The 17,533-nt window shown below is 67.1% G+C and overlaps 1 protein-coding gene across 1 annotated transcript in view; it reads left to right on the top strand.

The window, feature by feature from the left end:
* Window positions 1–17,067, top strand: part of LOC125342020 (protein KIBRA-like) — a 32,305-nt gene extending 15,238 nt beyond the window's left edge. The window contains exons 3-10 of the mRNA XM_048334155.1: window positions 8,385–8,494; window positions 9,285–9,488; window positions 11,952–12,028; window positions 12,800–12,879; window positions 14,936–15,067; window positions 15,184–15,511; window positions 16,621–16,694; window positions 16,842–17,067. Of these exons, the coding sequence (XP_048190112.1) occupies window positions 8,385–8,494; window positions 9,285–9,488; window positions 11,952–12,028; window positions 12,800–12,879; window positions 14,936–15,067; window positions 15,184–15,511; window positions 16,621–16,694; window positions 16,842–17,067 (1,231 nt within the window). The remainder of the gene's footprint in view (window positions 1–8,384; window positions 8,495–9,284; window positions 9,489–11,951; window positions 12,029–12,799; window positions 12,880–14,935; window positions 15,068–15,183; window positions 15,512–16,620; window positions 16,695–16,841) is intronic.
* Window positions 17,068–17,533: the final 466 nt, after the last annotated feature.

Below are 17,533 nucleotides of genomic sequence, written 5' to 3'. Positions count from 1 at the left end.
AGAAAGACAGAACCTCTCTCTCTCTCTCTCTCTCTCGCTCTCTCTCTCTCTCTCTCTCAGTGGGGCGGAATGGGGAGACAAATTCTCCCAGTGTCTTTCACAGCCCGAGACGGCTGGCTACTGCGGTGGACCAAGAAAGGGCACAGTAACCCCATCCCAGCCCCTCGGAGCGGGGCCTCCGCTGCTGTGGCCCCCGACGGCCCCCGGCCCTTCTTGGACGTCAGGTGGTTCTTTGCCTGCAAAGGCCGAGGCCGAGCCACCGGGGACAGAGCCCCTGGTTAGCAACCCTGGGGCAGGCCGGGCACCCCCTCCCCCGGCCGAGCCGTCCTGAGCTCCGGCTGGAGCCGCTGGGCGCGGGGAGGGGGGAGGACGTCCAGCTTTTCACTTCCCTTTCACCCGCCAAGCTGCCAGCCTTGCCAACGCTGCCCTGATCACCCAGGGAGGGAGAGGGGAGGCCGACATTCCTGCGTGCCGTCGCCCCAACAACTCGGAGGGGTCCGGCGGGTAGCGGGGGCCCTGCCCACTGGGCCAAAGGCTGCGGCAGCGCCCAGGCCGGGCCCCTGTGGGACGGACGGGTCTCCAGGGAGCCAGGCGCCTCGGGCCAGGCTTGACGGGGGGCCCCTTCCACCCGGCCCCCCTCGGAACCCAGGTCGGGTGCTCGGCAGAGCCCGTGGCCAAGAGCCGGCTTTGCCGTATGTTCTACACCGTGCTCGGCAAGACAAATACACCCATTGTTCTCCCGGGAAGAAAGGACGGCTGGGGCCGGTGGGGCTGTGAAGAGAAGGTTCCGGAAGCCTGATTCCTGCCGGTTCCCTCTCGGGGTTCACCTGTGCGTCCCGGCGCATCTGCGGGTCGGGGTGGGTGAACCCCAGCCTCGCGCATTCGGGCCCCGAGCGCCCTCTGCACTCTTCTCGGGATCCGGGCACCCACTTCTGCCAGCCTTGTCGGTTGAGGAAGGGTTTCTGCGTCGGGCGGTCGGGCCTGGGCTTTGGCCCCTATGGGGTGCCAGGCGTGGAGGAGGTGTCTGGGGTGCCGGATGTGTTCCCCCCCAGGGAAGAGAGCACCCTCAGGTCCGCCCGGAGCCCGCCCCAGCTTCGCGGGTGCCCGGTGTCCCTTCCGGATGGCACCGCGGCGGAGCTGCCCCTCGTGACCTGTCCTGGGTCCCGGGCTTTGCCGCGCGGGGGGTCGCCTCGCGGCCGGGAGGGGGGACGGAGGCGCCTGCGCCGCCGGGCGGGGGTCGCTGGGCGTGGGACTTGGGACCGGGGAACGTCCCGGAAGCTCCTCTGCCCGGTGCTCCCGTCCTCAGGGCCCACAGACTCCCCTGGGGGGCCGGCGGGAGCGCCGTCCTGGCTGATCTTAAAATGAGGGTGTGGCCCAAGCGGTGGAGGGCGGCCTGAGCGAGCGGGAGGCCCGGGATTCGAACCCCCATTCCCCCAGCTCAGATAATAACAATAATAAAAGAAGCCGGGCGCCGGTGGCTGGTGACTGGAATCCTACTAACTCAAGAGGCTGAGATCTGAGCATCCAGGTCTGAAAGTCCCAGGGACGCTCATCTCCAATTATGCAGCAAAAAGCCAGACCTGGGGCTGTGGCGCACGTGGTAGAGCACCCACCGCCTTGAGTGAAAAGGCGAAGGGACGAGGCCCGGGCTTGGGTGTCAAGCCCCCGTGCCAGCCCAAATGCATACAAAGCAGAGAGAAATATGGGGGGGGGGGGGAGCTCTAGTACAGACGGGAGGCGAGCCGCAGCCCCCGGGCGGAGGACGCGGTGAGAAGCTGTCCCCCCCCCCCCCCCGTCCGTCCGGTGCCCGCGGGCGCGGCGGGGCCTGGTCTCAGGGATTTCACCCCGGGCGATGGCGTTGCTGTGCCGTCTTCCGGTCGGGGAGACTGAGGCTGAGAAGGCAGGAGCGGCCAGCCACTCGGGCCGAGCCTCCGAAGGGCGACGTCCTCTCCACCTCGCACACACGCACACCCGGGGCAAGGGCGGGGGTGGGGGGCAGCCCCTCCCCGCTCTCCTCTCCCCCCAGCCTGTACTCAAGGAGGCCCGGCCCAGCCGACCTGCTTCCCCGAGGCCCTGGGCCCCGCCAGCCACCAGACAAGCGCTGCCCTTCGGAAGGCAGACGTGTCGCCGGGAAGGTGGGCACGGCCCTCCCCGGTCCCCGGCATGGGGGGGCTGGAGGGGCGGGCGCGTGGCCGAGGGGTTCGGGGGGGGGCACTTTCAGGGGTGCCGGCCAAGCCGGCGGGCCGTGCGAGCCGGGAGCTCTCCGATCGCCGGTGGCCCTAGGTGACGGTACCCACCGTGTCCCCGCCTCCGCGGGTGGGCCAGCCCTGCCCACGTGGCGTCCACTTCCGTGGGGAAGTGGCTCCGGCGAGCTTGCTCGGTGCCGCGGCCGGCTGTGGGTGGGGTGCGTGTGAGACGCGGAACCCCTTGCCTCAGAGGGAGCAGCACCCAGCACCCAGCACCCAGCACCCGCCCCCGAGGCGGGGCTGCGGCCAGGGCGCATGAAGGTGGGACCCCCCCCCCCGCCCACGGAGTCTCCCCGACGAGCCGGGCTGACCTTGGTGCTCCCGGCCATCTTGGCGGCGCTGGCTGTATCAGTAAATCCATACGCGCCCCCCCCCCCCGCTCCCCCCCCCCCCCCCGTCTTATCAGGGACAAGCCCTTGCTAGGAATGTGGGCAACAGGGCGCTGTGTCCCGGGCTGGGGCGGGGCGGGGCGGCCAGGGCCGGGGTGTCCTCGCAGTCTGACACCTGTGCTTCCGGAGGCGTCTGGGACCCCAGGACCCCCCCCCCGCTGGGGTGACCGGAGGTTGGAATGGGGGTGCCTTTGTGCCCCACACCGGGGCTGATGCGCCCTGGGAAAACGGCGGCCCCGTGTGACTCCGTTTCCCCCCTGGCCTGCCTCCCCCGGGATCTTACACAGAAGGAGACGGGTCGTGAACGCAGGGAGCGTGCGGCGTTGTCCTTACGCGTGTCCCCCCCCCCCCCCCCCGCCAGGCAGGCCTGGGGCAGAGCCGTCTCCACCCTCCGCATCACGACGGCCTAGCCACACGTTTTTTGAGGCAGGGACTTTGGGGCCGTAAACTGTGTTCCTATTGCTTTTCCTCTCTCTAAGCGGGAAGAAACAATCCCCAGGGAAATGGTTCAGATGTCCCGGGGCTCGAACTCAGGGCCTGGGCGCTGTCCCTGAGCTTTTCCCACTCCGGGCTGGCGTCCTGCCCCTCCCGGCTTCTGGCTGGTGAAGTGGAGACGGACGCCTCGAGGACTTTCCCGCCCAGCCGGCTTCTCACCGTGCTCCTCAGATCCCAGCCTCCCGCGGTGCTGGGAGGACAGGCGTGCGCCCCCAGCCCACGCGTGGGGGCCGACGCCCGCTCCCCTCCCCTCGGACGGCAGGTGGTGTGCCCCCCACTCCGCGTCCAGGTCAACTCTGGTAGCCACGCTGCAAGGCAGACGCGGGCCCCGCCGTCTCCATGCTGCCATGGGGGAAACCGAGTCCTGGTTACGGAGCCGATACGCAGCGGCACAGGCCCGGACGCCCCCGTCCAAGGCCACACCGAGCCGCTGCAGAGGAGGGCGGCACGGGGCTCACCTGGTCGTGCGGGGTGGCGCCTGGCTGGCCAGCCTCCCTCCCTCCCTCCCTCCCCAGAGTTGACTCCCGGACCCCGGGCCCTGTGCACCGCGACGGTGGCCAGCGCTGAGTCTCCCTGCTCTGCTGGATGAGGCTCGGCCTCCTGACCTCTGTGGCAGAGCCTAGCTGGACACACGGACCTCTGATGCCCCAGGGCCCGGTCAGACGGTGGGCTTGGACTGCCTGCGGGCTACTTGGTCTGTGTGTGTGTGCGTGTGCGTGTGTGTGTGTGCATGCATGCACGCGTGTGCACGATTGCATGTGTGTACACGGGTGCCTGCATGTGCCAATACTAGGGCTTGAACTCAGGGCCCTGGGCAATGTCCCTTAGGTTTACTGTGCAAAGCCGGCGCCCTCCTGTTTGAGCCACAGCTCTGCTTCCGGCTTTTGGCTGGTTGAATGGAGCCGGGAGTCTCCCAGGTGCAGAATCAGGGCCGACGGACGGCATGACCGCCAGCCCGGGACGTCGGCCGGGCTCCGCCCTCTGCCTCCGTGGGGCCAGGAGGAGGCCACCCGACTCCCGGGCTCACAGGAGGCTTCCACACTCTGTACCCCGGGGCCCGAGGCGGGGAGGGGGGGCCCCGGGGTCCACGAGGCCCAGGCCGGCCCTCACCCCAGGCCCCGGCCTGCCTCCTTCCCCACCTGAGCTGAGAAGATCTTCCAAGGCCGAGTTCCGGCCGCCCTCGAGGGAACTCCAGAGCGGGATCCCAGGGGCCGCGCCCCCCGGCAGAAGTTAACGCTTAATCTGCTCTTTGGGGGAGAAAGTGGCGAGGAGGGGGGGAGCGTCTGTCATTAACCCACCGCGCTAATGAGCCTGGAGCGAGCCGACACCTTTCTGCTAGATTGTGCGAGGAACCCCACCACCACACACACACGCACACACACGCGCACACACACACACACACACACACGCGCACCCCGCCTCGCTTCCCTCCCGGGCCTGGAAGTGGTTGGAAAGGGGAGTGGCAGAGCCAAGCCATGACGAAACGGGGAGCAGAAACGGCGACGTGCAGCCCGGGCTTTGGTTGACGGCTCCCAGCGCGTTGGCGTCTCTGTCTTCCACCCGGGCCTTGGCCGTCAGACTCTTGAGACGGTGGTGGTGTGTTTCGGGATTGTTGGTTGTTTTTTTTCCTGTATATCCCAGCCCGGTCTTTCACCTTCCGATCTCTCGCCTCCGCCCCCAGGTGTCTCTGGCAGAGGTGGAGGAAGGAGAGCCTCCTTCAGGCCCAGGCTGCACCGGCTGCCGGAGAGGACAGGTGCATCCCTCCAGCGGCCGGCCCAGCCACGGGACCCGGGGCGGGCGGGGCGGGGTCTGCAGCCCAGGCACCTGCAGGAGCGCGCCTTGCGCCTTGCTGTCCGGAAGGCCCCCGGTTCGATCCCCTCCTCGCGCCTGTAACATCCACAGCCGCCGCGCCTCACCTCGGGGCCGCGTCTCCTTTGCTGCTCGAGAGCCAGTCATTCTCAGGACCCTGGGGGCCTGGGCGGTGAGCGGGGGCGCCGGGCCCACGCCGTCGAGGAGGAGAGATCGCGCCCCATGGGCGTGCCAGTGGCTGGGGGGAGGGGCCTCTGCCACGCGCGCCCTCCCCCCCTCAGCCGCTGGTCTGTGTCAGCGGGAAGGAAGGGGGGGGCCCGGGCACCCCGGTGGGGCAGGGCTGGTCCTGCCGGCCACGCTGGGAGAGTTCCGGCCTTGATGGAGCCAGCCTGGCCGCCTGCGGGGAAACCACAGGGATCCCTCCCCCGCCCCGTGGCCCCCATGTCCTCCCCGCCCCGTGGCCTCCCCCGCCCCGTGGCCTCCCCCGCCCCGACACTGGAATTGTGACCCATTTTTAAAATAAGCCTGTGGATTTCGCGGTCGCTGGAGTCGCCCCGCAGCCGCAGCTCCGGCGCCCCTCCTTTCGTGCACGCGAGGAAACACACGGAAGCTTAAGCAGGACAGCGCGGCTCCGGGCGGCTCGGGGGCCGGGGCCTCGCGGCGGATCCCGGCTCTTCCCGCCGCCGCGTCCCTCGCCTTTGTGCGCCCGCCCGCCCGGGCCCGGGCTCGGGGAGCTAACCTACTTCTACTTGGGGCCAGCTTCAGGAATGCGGCTGGACGGGTCCGGCAGCAGGGCCGGGTGGAGGGCTGGCCGGCCCCGCTCAGCCCGGGGGCGGGGGGGGGGGGCGGGGGGGCGGGGGGAGGGCGGGAGACCGTGGTGGAAAGCGGCTCATCCCGCAGACCTGTGCACACAGTGTCAGGGTGTCAGGGCCCGGGGCAGAGCGGGTCCCCTCCACTCGGCACGCAGTTCTGCTTTCCTTCCCCGTGTCGCGCCAGGGACACCAGGTGGGGTGTGGGGGGGGCGGAAGGGGGGAGGGGGCGCTGAAACACCCTGGAGACAAGGACGGCTGCGGGGACAGCTTGTGCTGAATTGTCCTGGTGCTAAGATGACTCGCGCTCTGGAGACTGTCGCGGTGTACGGTCCCCGCTCGCTGGCCTTGAACTCGCAGCCCTCCGCCTCCGCCTCCCAAGTGCCCAGGTCGTAGACGTGAGCCCCGTATCCATCTTTTTTTTTTTTTTTTTTTTTTTTTGGCCAATCGTGGGCCTTGGACTCAGGGCCTGAGCACTGTCCCTGGCTTCTTCCAGCTCAAGGCTAGCACTCTGCCACTTGAGCCACAGCGCCGCTTCTGGCCGTTTTCTGTATATGTGGTGCTGGGGAATCGAACCTAGGGCCTCGTGTATCCGAGGCAGGCACTCTTGCCACTAGGCTATATCCCCAGCCCCCCCGTATCCATCTTAACGACGCTGCCGTGAGGCCGGGCGCCGGTGGCCGGCGCCCGTCACCCCAGCTTGCCCGGGGGCTGAGGTCGGAGGGTCACAGTTCAGAGCCAGCCAGGGCAGGAAAGCCCGCAAGATCCTCCCCGCCACTGAACCCCCTAGCGCCCCACAAGGCGCGCTGTGGCTCCGGTTACAGAGTTCAAGGACAGCAGCACCCAGGCCCTGAGTTCAAGCCCCGGTGCTGGCACCAGGAAAGAAGCAAAGTCAGACAGATGGGGGCTCGGCCCCGCGGGGCGCGGGGCGGGCGGCCCGTGAGCGATGACATCACTTCCTGTCTCGCGGCGAGGCACGGGGGTCCGGTCACGTGCTGCGGTTTAGGTTTCGGGGTGACGCGGTTCCCGGGGTGCACAGTCACCCGTGGGCGTATGACGCCGTGGTCCCCGCCGCCGAGGGCTCGCCCCCCACCCAGCCCTGCGCGGGGCACTTTCTGCGGCTCATCATGTGAACCCACACTTCTGGGCTGGGGATACGGCCTAGTGGCAAGAGCGCTCACCTTGTATACAGGAAGCCCTGGGTTCGAGTCCCCGGCACCACATAGATAGAAAAAGCTGGAAGTGGTGCTGTGGCTCAAGTGGCAGAGTGCTAGCCTTGAGCAAAAAGAAGCCAGGGACGGTGCTCAGGCCCTGAGTTCAAGGCCCAGGACTGGCAACAAAAACAAACCCACCCACACGTCTCTCACCTGTTGTGGGAGGACTGGGTTCCTAGCACCCCAGTTCTAGGTGGGGTGCAGGCTCTGAACCCTGAGGCTGACGCCAGCTTCCCGGCTGAGCGCCCAGCGGGGGAGGGGGGCCTGCGTGTGCCCTGCGTGTGCCCTGCGTGTGCCCTGCGTGTGCTCCGCGTGTGCCCCGGGGGCCCTGCGGGCTCCCGAGGGGCCGCTGCCGTCCTCCATAGCCCTGGGAAGCACGCAGGTGTGTGTATACACACGCGCGTGTGCATACACCGTGTGTGCCTGTGTATGTGTGGCTGCGTGTGCACGTGTGTGTGTGTAGACCTGCATGTGTGTGCGTGTGTAACCCACGTGCAGGTGTGACAGGACAGGGGTCCACACACGGAGCGGTTCCCCTGCGCTGGCCCGCGCCCCGGGCTGGGATCGGCCGCCGCCGGGTCCCCGTCACCGCGTCCCAGGGGAGCCCCGATGGCAGGCCCCGCGCCCGCCGCCCGCCCCGGCCCGCGCCGCCCTGGCTGCCCTGCCTGGGTGCTGGGTGCTGGGCGCCGGGGTCGCCGCCCCCACGCCACCCGATCGCGGTGGCTCCGGAACCTGCGAGCCGCGGGCTCCCGGGGGGCCCGCGCGTCCTTGCGCCCCGTCACAGCTGACCGAGGGGCTCCCCACGCCCCTGGGGCCGGTCTCGCCCCTAGGCCCGCTGCGGGGCTTGCACTCCGGAGCATTCTGAGACTGTCCATCTTCATTATCAGGACTTAGGTCTTAGACCCCAGCCGTGTAACCTGGGGGGCTCTGAGCCCCTGCGCGTCCCTTCCACCGGGGTTGTTTTTCTTGTCGTGAATGGGCGCAAGCCAGCAAAACGCAGCTTTGTCAATGGTCCCTCCCCACAGTCACGATCTTACAGGGCTGGTGCTAGTCCCTCCCTCCCTCCCTCCGTCTCAGGACCACCTTGCCCACCCTTACTGCAGGGCACGGCCCCCTTCCCAAGAACCAGAGAGGGCTGGGGATATAGCCTAGTGGCAAGAATGCCTGCCTCAGATACACGAGGCCCTAGGTTCGATTCCCCAGCACCACATATACAGAAAATGGCCAGAAGCGGCGCTGTGGCTCAATTGGCAGAGTGCTAGCCTTGAGCGGGAAGAAGCCAGGGACAGTGCTCAGGCCCTGAGTCCAAGGCCCAGGACTGGCCAAAAAAAAAAAAAAAAAAAAAAGAACCAGAGACAGCAGAGCCGGGGGCCTCCTGGCGCGGGGCCGCGGGCTGATGGAACGCCTCTCCCCGCTCCCCAGGTTCACCAAGCCGCTCACCTTTGCCGACTGCATCAGCGATGAGTTGCCCCTGGGCTGGGAGGAGGCGTACGACCCCCAGGTTGGAGATTACTTCATTGACCACAACACCAGTAAGTTCCGGGGCGCCCCCCCCTTCCCCCGCTGCCGCCCCCAGAGTGCCGGAGCCATCAACGCATCTAGAAGCCAGACTGCGCCGCCTTGTTTTGTGTTGATTTAGAGAGAGCTCTTCGTGGAGGTGGAGAATGTGCGCGCTCGCAAAAATAACCATTCGGACAGGAGTGTGTGCGCGTGCGTGAGTGTGCGTGTGTGCATGCATGCGTGTGTGTGTGTGTGTGTGCAGTGACGTATGCTGGTACTGGGGCTTGAACTCAGGGCCTGGGTGCTGTCACTGAGCTATTTTGCTAAAGACTGGCACTCTACCACTTGAGCTCCATTTCCAGCTCTTCTGGTGCTTAATTTAGAGGTAAGAGTTTCTTGGACTTTCCTGCCCGGGCTGGCTTTGAACCATGATCCTCAGATCCTAATTTCCTGAGTAGCCGGGATTGCAGGCACGCGCCGCCGGTACCCGCTGCTGCTGCTTCTGGAACACTCCTTTCCCTTTGTTTCCTCTTTAGCAAGACAGACGGCCTCCCGTTTTTATCATGCCCCTGAACCTCTGAATAGATTACTCCTCAGACCTGGCTCTCCCTCTCCCTCCCCGTCGGGTAGAGAGAGACCGACATCACGTCCGCAGCTCCGCCTCCGTTTCTTGCCGTGTTCCTCTGACTGGGCCAGCATCCATTCCCTTCCATTTAGGGAGTGGATTTAACCCGCTTACGTTTGTTGGGAGCCTCTCGGCCTGCCCTGCCCGCGGGTGGTGTCCGGCGCGGTGCCGAGCTGGGACCCCCCGGTGTGTCGCAGAAACCACGCAGCTGGAGGACCCGCGGGCGCAGTGGCGGCGGGAGCAGGAGCACATGCTCAAGGACTACCTGGCGGTGGCGCGGGACGCGCTGAGCGCGCAGCGGGAGACCTTCCGGGTGAAGCAGCAGCGCCTGGAGCTGGCGCAGCACGAGTACCAGCACCTGCACGCCGTCTGGGAGCACGGGCTGGGCTCCCAGGTCAGCTGTGAGTACGGCCCACCCGCGTGGGGGGGGGGGGAGGGCCGGGTGGGGGGGCGGACGCTCGAGGAGCCGGCCTGCTCCTTCTCCACTGCGCGCCAGAGGCTCCGTCCCCTCTCCCGTCCCCCTCCGCTGTCGGGGGGGCAGCTCTCCTGCCCCCTGGGGCGGGAAGTGGGCTCCGTGGGCAGGCCCATCCCCCGCTCCCCCCACGGGGAAGCCCAGCGGGGGCGGGCTGAGGAAACCTGGAGCCCGGAGTCCCCACCTCCCCCGGGGAAGACGAGGACCAGGCGCGGTGGCTCACGCCTGTAACCTCAGCCGCTCTGGGGGCAGTCAAGATCTGTGGGGAAACAAGAGAGGACAACGGAGGGAAGTGTGACGGGCGGCTGGCCGGAAGAGGGGGGCTCGGAACAGGGTCGAGGTTCTCGTGCCCGGTCCCCACTTCTGTCTGACCGTTGGTTGAAGGTTTGCTGAGAGCTCGCAACCTACCGAGGCAGGACTGGGGTAGAAGAGAGGCCGGCTGAGGAGGCCTGTCGGGAACGGGCAGCTCTGCTGGCCGTGGGGGTGCGTGCCTGTGACGCCAGCGACTCGGGGTGCGCGGGGGTGTCCCCCGGCCTGTGCCGTCTTCACGGGCCTTCCGGAATCCCTGTTGCCCGGCCGCAGGCTCCGAGCGTGGGTTCCCGGCAGCCCCCCCCCCCGCCCCCCTGCCCTCCCCTGGCCACCCCCTCGTTAGCAATCGCCCGGGCCGCCCGGCGCCAGTCACTGAGCCAGATGCTTCTGGGCCCAGCCTGGCGTCTGTGGGTTTTCCTTCCTGTGTGGAAAGCGAGTCGCGGGGGGCTGGGGGGGTTGAAATGAAGAGGGCATCGGATGAGGTGCCTGCAGAGGGACAGAAGGGCCTGCGAACTGGAGGAGGAGCCGGGAATGCAGACCTGGGCCTGGGGCAGCAGGGCCGAGCCTGGGGCGCAGGGAACCGGGCTCCAGCCGTCCCTGGAAGTGGGAGGGAGGAGAGGGAGGTGGAAAGGGCTTCTGAGAGGGGCCCTCAGAGTCTCCCCAGATCGCTGTAGGCAGGCCCGTGCTAATCACCCGCACGGCCAGGGATGGGGGTGAACCCTCGGAGAGGGTCAGTCAAGCTCCGGACTCCGGGCAAGTTCAACGCCGCAGGGCACCATGCGGAGGCAGGATCGTATCGCCAAGAGACCCAGGGCTCCGAGACCTTGGTCCTCATGAGCCACCCAGCTGGGCCCTGCACCAGACATCCGGGTGGGCGAGCTCCCCTCCAGCACTCTCCGCCAGCCCCCACGATTAAGGAAGAAGAGAGCCCGCCCCAGGGCCTGTGGGGAGACCGGGACCTGAGGCCATGGACAGCTCCGGGAATCCGTAGGAAAGTTAGAGGGAAAATGGCCCTGGTCCAGGTAACCTAAGGCCGAGTGGAGAAGGAGGGAGAGGCCTTTCGAGAAGATTCAGGAAAGTTTCTTATGATGGGGGGAAGGGGGAGGGGCCGGGGAAGAGGAGGAGGAAGAGGAGGATTGGCTGAGTTCTCCTCACGAGGGAGGGGTCGATGCACCACACTTCATGATCGTCTGGAGGATCACCCTGAAACTACGGAGAGAAGTCACCAGGCCACAGGAAACGCGCAGGACCCCGAATGGCTCCAGCCTGTCACCAGCAGCCCGGGAAACTTAAACACCAGCGATGCAGCCGATGCCTTTAAAAGTTGAAGGAAAAACAAAAATCGGTTTTGACCTAGGGTTTTATACCCAGCAAAACTGTCTTTCACTAAACGTAGGGTTAGGGCCAGGCTATTTTGAGACATGCAGTATTTCGGGGGGGGAGAAAATGTTGATTTCCTTCCTTTTTCTTTTTTTCTTTTCTCGATCATCTACTAGAATGTTCTGTCCAGGTGAGGGGTAGTTCAGAAAGAGCGAGAGCTGGGACACAGAGAAGTCAGGCCCCCTGTGCAGGGGCAGGGTGTGTTTGTTGCTCTGTTCTCCAGGCCGGGGAGGGGGCATAGTGACGGGCAGGATGTGGAGCTGAGCTTGTGAAAAGTCTGCAGGAAACTAAGCAAGCATGGGAATGGTGGTGGTGAAGTCCAGCAGAGGGGAGACCAAAGGAAAGAAAACGCCAGAAGGTGGAGGAGGCTAGCCGACGCTGCCTATGGTCGTGTAAACAGAAATGGGTGCCAACACTAAAGGTGGCCTTCACCGCACATACCCTGGGCCACTGTGGAGGACCCAGGGGTAAGAGAGTGACCGTTTGTGGTGTGCAGCTCCAGGGCCCCCTCCGTGCCTGATTTTTGGCTTTATCGCTTTAAAGTGCCAATGTTTGACTTCTGTACCGTGTTTCTTAGACAACTTCCCTTCTCTTGGCTATTGTGCTTATTTTCTTGTCATCCTTTCCGAGTTTATTTCACCCACTAAGTAAGACAGTTATGCATTTCTGCTACCAAGATTCTTGTCTTTCTGTTGTCTTGCAGTGGTCTCTGGTTCTTCATCCAGCTCCAAGTATGACCCTGAGATCCTGAAGGCGGAAATTGCCACTACAAAGTCACGGGTAGGCCTCTAAACTCCCATTGGTAGGAGTCCCTGTCCTTTAGAAGCCTCTGTATCCTCATTGGTGGGGTCTCTGTCCCCTTACAGGCCTCTGCACTCCCATTGGTGGGGTCTCTGTATCCTCATTGGTGGGGTATCTGTCCCTTTAGAGGCCTCTGTATCCTCATTGGTGGGGTCTCTGTCCCCTTAGAGGCCCCTGTATCCTCATTGGTGGGGTCTCTGTCCCTTTAGAAGCCTTTGTATCCTCATTGGTGGGGTATCTGTCCCTTTAGAGGCCCCTGTATCCTCATTGGTGGAGGTCCCTGCCCCTTTAGAGGCCTCCGTATCCTCATTGGTGGAGGTCTCTGTCCACCCCTTTAGAGGCCTCTGCACTCCCATTGGTGGAGGTCCCTGCCCCCTTATAGGCCTCTGTATCCTCATTGGTGGGGTCTCTGTCCCTTTAGAGGCCTCTGCACTCCCATTGGTGAAGGTCCCTGCCCCCTTACAGGCCTCTGTATCCTCATTGGTGGGGTCTCTGTCCCTTTAGAGGCCTCTGTACTCCGTTGGTGGGGTCTCTGTCCCCTTACAGTTCCTATAGGAACTCCAGCCGGGCTGCCAACTGCTGCCCCTGCAGAGACAGTGGAGGGCAAGGCCCGTGACCGGTGCGGCCCTGAGGCAGTGCCTGAGGGCGATGGAGGAGCCCGGCAGGGTCTGGGCTGCCCCCTCCCCCGCCCTCGTCCCCCTGGTCCATCCGTGACTCGTGACTCGGCTGGTGTGGTCTTCTGCTGTCCAGGTCAACAGGCTGAAGAGGGAGATGGTCCACTTGCAGCATGAGCTTCAGTTCAAGGAGCACGGCTTCCAGACTCTGAAGAAGTGAGTCCTCCTGCCCGGCCCTGTCTGTCTGTCTGTCTGTCTGTTGGTCTCCTCCCTCTCAGAATTTGGCTCTCGATTGTTCCATTCAAGTCGCTTTCTGCTGACACTTAGCAAAGACACTGGGACTCTTCCTGTGCAAACATATGCATGCGCGTACACCAGCACCGGGGCTTGAACTCGGGGCCTTGCGCTCTTCCTTGGCATTAATTTTTGCTCACGACTGGTGCAGTAAGTCCCCCCTGAGCCACGGCTCCGCGTGAGGCTTTTTCGCTCGTTATTTGGTGATGAGAGTCCCGTGACTTTGCGTGCCCTGGGTGGCGTGGAACGTGGATCCTCAGATTGCCGCCGGCTGGGTCAGCACTGCGACCTGGCGATTCTCGGGCCGGGCCTGTAGCCAGGGCAGAGCGCGGCCCGGCTGGGCCTTGAGGGGCGGGTGTGGACCTGGTGGTTTCCATCCCGGCCAGGGTCTGAGGAGCAGGCACCGCCTTCGGTGCTCGAAGCAGCAGCGGGCGCCAGTTGTGCAAGGGGTGTGCCCTAGCTGGCGGATCGGTGACCCGCATACACGTGCCTCGGCGTGCTAGCGGCCTGTGGCCCGCCAGGGGTCCCCCAGCCCCACCCCGAGGGGAGACAGCGCCGTGTCTGCCCCCGGGACTCAGTCGCCTCCCGTGGCACCAGGCCCTGGCACCACGCACGCGTGCACGCACACCAGACACGTGGCCTCGTGTTTCCAAGGGTGTGCGCTCTTCCCGATGGTGAGCCGTGGCTTCCCGTGTGACGCCCATGTGCCAGCTCTGTGCCCCTGGGCCGTGGCACTGGAGACCACGGGGGGGGGGGGAGGGGGCACGAGCCGACATCACCCCTGCAACCTCCCAGGGCAGTGGCTGGGTCTGAGCCAGTGCTCTGAGGGCGGTTCCTCCTCCTGCCCGCCTGCGGATATGGGGTAGCCCCGCCCACCCCCGCCCAGAACACTTCCACCGCCCCTCTGGCCCTCGCAAACCTGTTTTGCCACTTTGGGCTGTGTTGCAGCATTGACAATCCTTGTTGCTTGGCAAGCGTCCCCCCCCCCCCCCGCCCCCTGCCGGTGTGTGAGATCTGGTGGGGATAAGGCTCCGTCCCGCCAGCCTGGTCTGTGTCCAGGGCGGAGGAGGCGCCAGCCTTCAGGTCAGCCCGCCAGGCTGCAAAGAATGTGTGCTCTCGCAGTGGAGGCCTGGGTTCGAGTCCAACTTCCTTGCAATCTTGGAGAAGTGACTTGTCTGGAAAATGTGTGCTTGTGGGGAGGCCGGGAGGGGAGGGGCTGATCTCCTTTCGTGCTCTGGAGGGGAGGGGGCACAGGTGGACTGCCCCCCTCCCCCCTACACGCCCCATCCTGTGAGGGAGACGCCGTCTGCCGTGGCCACCTGGTTTTCCTAGAGGTTTTCCGTGTTATCGAGGAAGACCAAAGCCACGCAGCCAGGGAGGGTGAGGGCTGAGGCGGGAGCCTGGAATGACAGAGCTTGGACTCCTTCCTGCAGGGTTTGGTGGTGCTGCTGGGCCGGCGCTCTGGTTTTTATTTTGGGGGGTTTATGTGTTCGTCCCGGTGCTGGGGCTTGAACTCGGGGCCGGAAGGCCGTCCCTGAGCTTTTCGCTCGAGGGTGGCGCCCTGCCGCTCGAGCCGCAGCTCCATTTCCAGCGTGCGTGTATACGCGTGAGTGATCGGGGGTGGCCCCTCCCCGGTCCCCCTCCCCGTCCCCGCCTGTTTCCTCCGGGAATGAGGCCGCCCACCTAGTTCTGGGGCCACACCCCAGAGCTGGACTGCCCAGGCCCCCCGAGGACGTCAGGGGGATCTCCTCAGGGCGCCCCCCACCCCCAGGGCCACCCGGCCTGCCCTCTGGGTGCTTTCCCGCTGGGGCTCGCGGCTGAGACCCGGCTGAGGACATCTGGGCGGCTCCCCGGCCTCATCCACGCGCGCCTCCCGCCAGGCCCGGGCCCTCGACAGGAAGGCAGGCCCCGGGACCAGGGAGGCCCCCGGCCCCACGGCCCCGCCCGGGCCCCACCCGCCCGGCCTCCTGTCTCGCAGGATCGACCGGAAGATGTCCGAGGCTCAGGGCGGCTACCGGCTGGACGAGGCCCAGGCTGTCCTCCGGGAGACGGAAGCCATCAGGAAGGCCATCCGCTGCGGGGAGAAGGAGAAGCAGGACCTCATGAAGGTGTGCGAGCCCCGCAGCCCCTCCCCCCCTCCCCCACACGAGCCGTGGGGGGGGGTCCACGTCAGCGCCCACGCGTGAGGCCCCGCCGGGAAGGACCTGGGGCCACTCCACGGGGCAGGAGAGGCCGCCGGGGCCGGGGCGTCCGCGCGGGAAGGGCCGGCGTGGCGGTGTCCGCTCCCCTCCGGCCGTCGCGCCACGTGGAGGGCGTGTGGGGCCCGCGCGGGCTCCTGGGCAAGGGAAACCGAGGGAACTGCCGCGTGGCCGCCAAGACTCGGTCCCCCCCCCCCCCCCCGCCAGGCCTGGCCGCGCTGAAGGACGGCTTCCGCCCCGCCGGGGGCTCCCACTCGGACCCGTGGTCCAGCAGCAGCAGCTCCCTGGAAAGCGCGGGCGGCTCGCTGCCCAAGCAGTTCCTGGACGTGGGCTCGCAGACGGACGTCTCGGGAAGTGTGAGTGGGCGGGGGTGGGGTGGGGCGATCGCGGTGGGCGGGGCCGGGTGGGGCGGGGCGGGGCGGGTCGCGGTGGGCGTGGCCGGGCGGGCGGATCGCGGTGGGCGGGGGCCGGGCCGGGCGACGCGGGGCGGGGCGACCGCGGTGGGGCGGGGCCGGGTGGGGCGGACCGCGGTGGGCGGGCCCGGGCGGGGCAGGGCGGGGCGATCGCGGTGGGCGGGTCGCGGTGGGTGGGGCGGGGCGGACCGCGGTGGGCGGGGCCAGGTGGGGAGGGGAGGGGCGATCGCGGTGGGCGGGGCAGGTCGCGGTGGGCGGGGCCGGGCGGGGCGGGGCGGATCGCGGTGGGCGGGGCCGGGCGGGGCGGGGCGGATCGCGGTGGGCGGGGCCGGGTGGGGCGGGGCGATCGCGGTGGGCGGGGCCTGCGGGGCGGGGCGATCGCGGTGGGCTGGGCCGGGCGGATCGCGGTGGATGGCGGTGGGCGGGGCCCTTCTCCGGTTTCTTCTCCCTGCCACCCAGATGTCCACCCGCGAGCCCGAGCATCTGGGCGCATCCTACCTTCTAGAACCTTCCCCACCTCCACCCCAGGGGGTTTTCATTCCTGATTGCACCCCGCTGGGATTTGTGTGAACACTCCCACCCCCACCCCCAGATCTGCATTTTTTTTACTTTTTGTCTTTTGTGGCAGTCCCGGGGGCTTGAAGGCTGGGCCCTCGCGCCGGCCCCCCGCGTGTGTGCCCAGGGCCGGCGCTCTGCCCCTGAGCCACGGCGCCACTGCGGGGTCTCCAGGGGTGCGCTCGAGATAAGCCTCTCGCGGACTTTCCTTCCCGGGCTGGCTTTGAACTGCGAGCCTCAGCTCGCAGCCCCCTGGGCGGCTGGGGTGGCAGGCGTGGGCCCGGGCGCCGGCCCGCCCTCCTCGCCTCTCCCGGGAAGCCTCTGTGCCTCCCTCGCTGTGCGGCTCCGAGCCAGGCCCGGGCGCTTCCGCTCCTGGTCCGGCGGATGTCTGGGCTCGGCCGGCGTCCTGGCTGTGGCGCGTGGCCTCGCGTGAGCTCAGGCCACGGAGGCCACGCCGTAGCGCCCACGCCGTGCCCGGCTCTCTTCTCGTCCTCTAGTGCGGTGGCGGCGGCCACAGCCAGTTGGCCGAGAAGGTCAGACTGCGGCTCCGCTACGAGGAGGCCGGGAGACGGTACGCGGGGCCGGGGTGAAGGCTGCGGTCGCGCGGCGTGGGGGGGGGGGGGGTTGTGGGACGGAGGTGGCGTGCTCGGTGTGGCGGGCGTGGGCTCTGCCGCCCCGGGGCTCACACGTCCCCCGCACGCCCCGTCTCGGGCCGCAGGGTCGCCCGCCTGAAGAGCCAGCTGGCCAGGCTGGACAGCGAGGCCTGGCCTGGCGCGCTGGACTCCGAGAGGGACCGGCTGGTCCTCATCCACGAGAAGGAGGAGCTGCTCAAGGAGCTGCGCTTCAGCAGCCCCCGGGCGCGCGGCCGGGGCGAGCTGCAGAGGCTGGAGGAGGACCTGCGGGCCGCCCGGGACTCGCAGAGCCAGGCGCTGGGCGCGCGGTGAGCCCGGGCCGCGGGGCGGGAGGGACCGGCTGAGCTGCCCGGCCGGCTCGGGCAGGGACGCTTGTGAGGCTCTCATCTCCAGTTCACCAGCGGGAAAGCTGGACGTGGAGCCGTGGCTCAAGTGGTAGAGCGCCAGCCTTGGGGGGGGGGGTTGGGAAACAATCCCAGGGACAGCAGCTAGGCCTTGAGTTCAGGCCCCAGTAACGGCACCGAGAGGGAAAGGGACGTTGGCACCCCAGAGTTACTAACGAGTTCACAGAGCCGCGGTGCGGGCGGGCAGTGCGGCGCACCGTTTTATTTAGCTGCTACTTTGCACCAGGGACGCACTGCGTCGCAGGCGGAGAGAGGCCGGGTGGAGGGGGCGCGGTTGGGCCCCGCAGGCGCCACGGCACTTCCGAGAGGGCGCCGGGCCCGTGAGAACTTGGGGGACGAGACTCGTCCCCCAATAGCGAGGAGGGAGCACAGGG

The sequence above is a fragment of the Perognathus longimembris genome, chromosome 25, assembly GCF_023159225.1.
Source record: "Perognathus longimembris pacificus isolate PPM17 chromosome 25, ASM2315922v1, whole genome shotgun sequence".
Lineage (NCBI taxonomy): Eukaryota > Metazoa > Chordata > Mammalia > Rodentia > Heteromyidae > Perognathus > Perognathus longimembris.
This window is presented reverse-complemented; position numbering and strand designations above follow the sequence as displayed.